General features: G+C 37.6%; 1 protein-coding gene across 2 annotated transcripts in view; it reads left to right on the forward strand.

Moving 5' to 3' along the window:
- Positions 1-7,798, forward strand: part of CHIC2 (cysteine rich hydrophobic domain 2) — a 58,412-nt gene that overhangs the window by 26,103 nt on the left and 24,511 nt on the right. The window contains exons 2-3 of one of the 2 annotated variants that reach the window (XM_006757810.2): positions 2,751-2,805; positions 2,951-3,106. In XM_006757810.2, coding sequence (XP_006757873.1) covers positions 2,751-2,805; positions 2,951-3,106 — 211 coding nt within the window. The remainder of the gene's footprint in view (positions 1-2,750; positions 2,806-2,950; positions 3,107-7,798) is intronic. The other variant, XM_006757811.2, reaches the window with a different exon arrangement.

The following is a 7,798-nucleotide window of genomic DNA, read 5'->3' on the forward strand; positions in this document are numbered from 1 at the left end:
TTATGTCTTCCTCTATCTCTTTTTTCAATGTCCTGTAGTTTTCTGAGTAGAGGTCTTTTACCTTTTTAGTTAGGGTTATTCCTAGGTATCTTGATTTTTTTGTTGTGATGGTAAATGGGATTGCTTTTTTCGTCTCTCTTTCTGTAAGTTCACTATTGGTGTATAGAAATGCCATAGATTTCTTGGCGTTGATTTTGTATCCTAACAGCAGCATTTTCTTGACCCTTCTTTTAGGTATTCTTGTTTAGCTGGTAGAAACACAGCAAGGGAGAATGGAAAATTATCAGCACCAAACTGAATTAATGGTTGCTGGAAAAGCTGAACACTCCCTTCTAGTGTGAATCATGTTACTTTTCATCTTTCCTGGGACATTACTTTGGGGGTGAGATGAAGGAAGAGGAAGAATTACTATCTGATCTTAAGATACAACTTAACAAAATGTGTGAGAAAAGGAACTGGGTGCCAAAATAATATTCTTGAAATTACCAGTTCTTAACTTGGAAAAATAGCTAACTACTAGCCTGGCTTAAAGCTCTGCTTGCAGGAACAGCAGGGCAATTAGCTCAAAGTGCTCCCTGGGCAAAGCATCAACATTTAGCCACTCACCCAATGAGGAAGTATGCTCTGGAAAGAAAGGAAATTAGGGTTGAAACTAATACTGGACTGCTGTCTTCAACTTAGCATATTAACTAGCAAATTATAGGTATTCTCTGCTTTAAATATTTAATCACTGGGACTGTAAGGAGGACCTTTTTCTTTGTGAGACTTGGAGGTATCTGGTTATTGCTTTTCTAGAAAATGTCAAAGACCAGTTGGAAGGAGATGGTTAATTAATTGCAATAATAAACCTGGTTGAAATGGAAACTATTGATTGAAGGAGAAAACCTCCAGACCAGGGAGATCATGTAAGAGAAGGAAGTTTATATTAAGAAGGTTGAATATGCAAACATTTGTTGAATGTTTCCTTAAAGGAAATAGATGAAAAGGAATTACATTATCGTAGAGACCTCACTGAGAACTATGAGCAAGCTCTTCACACCTCTTCCTCCTGGGAGGATCTTTAAGATTGGAAGAGGGTTATCTGGAGGCTTTTTCCTGTAGAACCACATTGCTCTGAGGCCCCTACATAGACAGAAAATAGGTTTAGCTCAATCGTCCAATCTTAGAAAGAGAATGGCATTAGTGCCAGAATTACATTAAACAGTAATGGTTGCCAGTTTATGTTTAGTGTGAAAAGAACTTGGGCTTGGACCTAGGTAATTGTATTGTAATCTTTTTTGTAAATAGTATCCATTATTTTTAAAGATAGATTAATGTTATTTCAATGCTGCTCTTAAATAGTATATGAAAGTACTTAAGTTGATAAAGAAATGGTCTCAGAACCCACTGTTCACAGGTAGGGAAGTCTAGACATGATGCAAACCACAACCTGACCCACAGAAGTTTTTTATTTGACTTGCACAGTGTTTTAGAGGTGGGGAAGTGCATAGGAATCTGGTTTTCCAACTCCTCTTGGAAAACGAAAATCATACAGTCTGTCAAAAGTGGGTCTGCCTTCTAGATTGACAGTAATCAGCTGGATCTGGTCTCTCTTCCCTTCCCTTCCTCTCCTTTCCCCTCCCCTCCCGGCAGGTAGGCCCCATGATTCCTTAGTGCCTTCACACAACCTGCCTTATTCATTTGATTTCCCTGTCCAGCTCTATTAGATGGTTGAATAAGAAATTCCTAATCTAGCCAGCTGTTTAATACAGAATCTCAGGGGATCCCTTTTACCAGTGCCAGCTACCCAATGTACAGTATTGTCTATTTAAGGATTGTTAAGATAGTGAATTTTAAGGGTTCTCATCATAGGAAACATTTTTTTCTAACTATGTGAGGTGATATTAACTAAATTCATTTGGCAATCATTTAAGAATATGCACATGTATCAAACCATTGTGTTGTACACCTTAAATTAATATGTTATGTGTCAGTTATCTCTCAATGAAACTAAAAGAATTTTGGCTCTAGGGTCCAACAAAAGTCATCATATTGAAGAATCTCAATATTTATTTCCAGGGTGATCTGCTATTGCCAATGTGTCTTAGTATTTATTTTATTCTTACCTAATAACTTACGTGAAGAAGTAGTCATGTGCGCAGTCAGTTCTCATGATCTTTTCAGACATTTAAACACTTAAGGATATTAAAATGCACTACTTGGGTTTCATTTCTTTGGGAGTACAGATAGCAAATGTCTTAAAATTTGAAAGTTTAAATAGCCAAGCCAGCTACCACATTGTTTCAGGTTTTTTTGCATTCTCTGGCTATAATAGTGTAGATCTCAGAAAGTGTTAACTAATCAGTTTGCATTTTTAGACATGTTACTGCTAATATTGAGTGTTAACAAATACTCTTGACCGAAAGAGTAATTAATAGAGATTTCAGCTTTGTTTCTTAGTTGGAAGAACCTTCATAATTTTGACAAATTTGAACATTTAAACATTGTGTTGTTTTTCATTATATAATATTTGTTTCGCAAAGATAACCCCAAACAAGTTATTCTCAGCCTCTTATTATACAAAAGTTTTGATTCAGCTGCTTAAATTGCTTGTTACATTTCATATATTGCTGATTAGAATGTTTTTGTGTCTCAATCTTCCGTGGTAATTCTGTATATGAAGCTGCTATTTACTTGACCCTTGATTAAGTTAAATGGTCTATTTTGTGCAGCAATGACATGCAATAACATCTTTCTCCTTTTTAAAATAGATTTGGACTGAGCAACAAATTTGAATCAGAATTCCCTTCTTCATTAACTGGAAAAGTGAGTGTCCGTTAATTATTTAGATACTATTTATACACCTCAAAATTGAAGTCTTTTCCTAACAAATTAGGAAAAAGATTTATACTAATGATGCATGTTTATTGACATTAATATTGCAGTGTTGTTATTTCTTAATTTTTTTTAGGTAGCTCCTGAAGAATTTAAAGCCAGCATCAACAGAGTTAACAGTTGTCTTAAGAAGAACCTTCCTGTTAATGTACGTTGGCTACTTTGTGGCTGCCTTTGTTGCTGCTGCACATTAGGTTGCAGTATGTGGCCAGTTATTTGTCTCAGTAAAAGAGTAAGTTGAATTATATATTTTAATATAAATTTAGAAGTAGACAAGCAAGTCTTGCATTTATCTGTTTTTATTTTTCTGTATTGAATGAGTCATCCTATCCTGAATACTATACAAAAATAATCTGATCCAGTACAGGAGTGATTAAATTATGGTGTGCTCACATACTGTTTATATTAAATAGCCATCTAAAATTACTTTAGAGTAGGTAGAATACAGCATTCTATGTATGTATATATTGATGGTGGCGTAGGATAATAATTTGAAATGCTGGATTCAGCTGTACCACTTATCTTTGTGACCTTAGGCATGTTTCCTAACCTCTTTAAATTCTTGTTGACATATCTGTAAAATGGAAATATTCACCTGAAACAGGGTTGTTGTAAGGATAAAATAAAATAGTATTTTTAAAGCTCTTAGCCAAGTAGCTCAAAGTAAGGGTCTAATATTGATTAGTAGCATTATTATTAATATGTAAGATACTTCCCATAAAATTATTACAATGCTTATTTATAATTGGTAAGATTATGGTGAATTCTGTTTTCTTTCTTTTGTATTTTACAAGTTTCCTCTGATGAGTACATACAGATTTTGTAATCAGAAAATATGATCTAAAGTGTTGTAATTTGAGTGCTTATAGTAAAATTTTCAAGATTTTGGTAGCGACGTAAAATACTGGTATCGATTGAATGTATTACAATTTTGTTAAAGTTTTTTAAAATTATGGTAATTACATGTATAAAAATGAAATACTGTTAAGTTGAAATTGAATGACTATAATTGTGGCTACATTTCATTTTGTCTTCAAATGATAGGAATATAGAAAAGTAAATTCTGTTCCTTGATTTTCGTTATAAAATAAGGTATATTTCTACTGAAAATATTTTTAAACTAGTACTTCTTATTGATAGGAAGGAGATAATTTCTATTTTCACCAGATCATCTTCTGACTGTAGAATTTTTTTATTTTTAAACTTTTTAAATTTTTGGTTGTTATTGGATTTGTAGTTGAATTTGTAGCTCTTGTAGTTTAGATCTTCTCACTTCCAACTGTTTGGGTGTTTCTGTTGTCTAAATGACTACTGTATATCACTTGGTTTATACTTTTCTGTCATTTTAACCCAAGGATTCATTCGAAATTATCTTTTTTGTTTGTTTGTTTTTTTACTTTTTGAAAATTTTTATTGGATTGATTGGGGTGATATTGGTTAATAAAATTATATAAGTTTCAAGTGTACAATTCTGTAATACATCATCTATATATTGTGTGTTCACCATCAAAAGTCAAATTTTCTTCCATTACCATTTATCCTCCCCTTTATCCTCTTCTACATCCCCCTGAAGTCTCCTTTTCCCTCTGATAATCACCTTACCGTTGTCTGTGTCTATGAGTTGATTTTTTTGTTGTTTTTTGGTTTAACTTTTAACTTTTTTCACTCAGGCCTCCAATCCCCTCCCCTCTGACAACTGTCAGTCTGTTCTCTGTATCTGAGTCTGTTTCTATTTTGTTTGTTAGTTTATTTTGTTCATTAGATTCCACATGTAAGTGAAATAATATGGTATTTGTCTTTCTTTGACTGGCTTATTTCAATTAGCATAATACTTCCCAGGTCTATTCATGCTGTCACAAAAGGTAAGATTTCCCTCCTTTTTACAGCTGAGTGGTATTACATTGTGTAAATGTTCCACAGTTTTTTTATCCACTCATCATTTGATATCCTCTGTTTTTCAAATTTTAAATGAGTAAACAAGATACTGCAATGTGTGCACAGTATAGGATTGAGAAAACAAAAAGTAAACTTCATATTCTTCACGTTTTTAGCAACTTAAGATCATTTTTCAGATGTTTTCATTAAACTTTTTTTATTTGGGAATAAGGTAGATTGATATTTTCAGGCTTTTCCCATTGTAGTTTCAGAAAGTATATTTCATTTGACATTGTAGTATTTGACTTAAGGTCTCTCTATATAGGTGGTTAGATGGAATGTTTATTTGATACATTTAATTTTATATGGACTCTACTATCTAGTAAACATAAACAATTATGATTATTGCTTAAAAAAAGCTATGCATTTCTCTGTTCTGCGTGTCAAATATATAATCATGGAGAGGGTGACACTTCATGCATGTATGAAGGGTATTAGAGACCCTGAAAAAGGGGTGCTTTGTAAGATAGGAGCAGGGTAATTTACAGCATGGATTTTTAACCTTTTTTTTTCCTGTTAATCCTCATCCAAGGATATTTTAAGAGAAAATGAAAGGGATAGGGAGAGACAGGGAGAGAGAACCATCGATGAGAGAGAGAGATATCGATTGGTTGTCTCCCGCACACACCTTGACTGGGGTCAGGGATCGAGCCTGCAACGAAGGTACATGTTTTGACCAGAATTGAACCTGTGATCCTTCAGTTAGAGCGCCAATGCTCTAAACACTGAGTAAAATGGCTAGGGTGGGATTTTTAATCTTTTATTTGTCATGGACACCTATGGTAGTCTCTGGAAGCCTATGAACAATTTCTTAGAATAATGTTTTATTGGTATTTTATAAGATTTAATGTATTTTAAATGTATAAAATACATAGGATTCTAAAGAGAGCCAATTATAAAACATACTAGTGGCCTGGTGCACGGATTCATGCACAATGAAAGGAAATTAATTAGAAGAAATATTTTAATATTGCTATTCGCCCTTTCTTTATAATAGAAGTGTCAAGCAAATTCACGATCGACAATGACAGATCGAAACACACGTGTGCGATTGGCACCAGTGAGAGATTTTTATATATATGGATAAACTTGCTTAATTAGACCTGCTTTCTGATTTAGCTAAACTTTTTCCAGCCCAGTGAAGCACCCCAACTTCTCTTTCAGGTCATTGTCAGCAACACAGCAATAAATATAAACACAAGTCAGATTATTACTGTAGATCACACAGGGAGAACAAAGGGTAAAATATTTAACTGCAGCAGTGTTTGACTATATTCTGTGTAGTGAGAAAACCTGAAGTCATTTTCAAGGTCCACCGTTTCTTACTTCTTTTTAGCCGGGTCAAATTTCTAAGCTCTCTAAATCTCCATTTTCCAGCTAATGAAAATAGGATTTCACTTAGCCTCCTATCTACCTACTCCAGGACTTCTGTGAGGATCAAATGAGATGAGGCATGGGAAAAGGCTTCACAGACATTTGGTTAAAGTGTAAAATGTTTCCACTTGGCTATAAAGCAAGTTGTGTTCCTAGGCTGAAGAAACTCCAGGGAGGCTAGTCGCTAGGGAGGGGAAGCTGGGCGTTGCTATGTGATGTCATTACCCGTTGCCCATAGCCACCATTTCTGGGCTGGGCTGGGCTGGGCTGTGGGCTGCATTTTGTGCCATGGGGTCTTGGCAGCGTCGGCTGTGATTTGGTGGGGTGTTGCTCCAGGGTGGTGACAGGACCTGTGTCCCACTTAGGAGAAACCGAGTGTTGCTTTGTCGGCACTAGGTCCGTGGTGCTGTTTCTCTGTAAATGGCCAGTGCGAGTCACAGCAGCTCCTGTGTTGAGCATCTGCTCCCTGGATGTCAGTGTGCGTTATAGCGACTGGTTGGACAGTCAGACACTTAGCACATTAGCGTGTGTGTGTGTGTGTGTGTGTGTGTGTGTGTGTGTGTGTGTGTGTTAGAGGCCCGGTGCACAACATTCGTGCACTGGGGAGTGTGAGGGTCCCTCAGCCCGACCTGCACCCTCTCCAATATGGGAGCCCTCAGGGGCGCCCTCTCCAATCTGGGGGCCCTGATGGCTTAGGCCCACTCCTTTCTCAATCTTGACACTACATCTTCTTTCACTCCACATGTGGCTCGCGAGCCACGGTTTGCCGACCACTGCTCTAGTGTCTACTCTAGAAGATTCCACAACACGCCTGCCACCAGAACTACGATTCAGCATTCCTGGTGCTCCCCGCACTCTGGGCTTTCGCTTCTGGTCCTGGGGCTGCCACCAGAACTACCATTCCCAGAATTCCTGGTGCTCCCCGCGCTCTTGGTTTTCCCTTCCTGCTCTGTCTTCGTCTCGTGGCCTCCCACTCTGCCAAGTCCTCCAAGCCACCAGCTCTCCCTCTCTGCTCTCGGTCTGGCAGCTTGGGGAGCCAAGCTCCCCAAGCTGCTCCACTCTCCGCTGGCTCTCCTCTCTGCTCTCTACCCAGTGGCTTAGGGGGCGTGTCCAAGGGAGCCACGTCCCCCCAAGCTGCCAGCTCTCCCACTCTGCTCTCCACCCAGCGCCTGTGTATGCAAATTAACCCGCCATCTTTGTTGGGTTGATTTGCATAGTCCTGATTGACTGGTGAGTGTATCAGAGGGACGGTCAATTTACATGTTCCTTGTTTATGATATAGGACGGACACACACACACACACACACACACACACACACACACACACACCCCGAGTGGCCTGATTATTATGACCACCTGACGTTTGTAGGCAAATGAGCTATAATTTCGCGCTGAAGTTGCTAGAGGGCCAGATCATTATAAATAAGGAAGCAGGTTGTTTACCACAGTAGAAGTGATTTTTTTTTTTTAAGATATGGGTAAACAACGCGATTTAACAGCCTTTGAACGTGGGATATATTTGAACGTGAGTGGCCAGATTATTATGACCACCTGATGTTTGTAGGCAAATTAGCCGTACACTGCATCGTATGGGATATGGAAGCCGAAGGCCTGT

Source organism: Myotis davidii, unplaced genomic scaffold (genome assembly GCF_000327345.1).
Source record: "Myotis davidii unplaced genomic scaffold, ASM32734v1 scaffold173, whole genome shotgun sequence".
In the NCBI taxonomy this organism is placed as follows: domain Eukaryota; kingdom Metazoa; phylum Chordata; class Mammalia; order Chiroptera; family Vespertilionidae; genus Myotis; species Myotis davidii.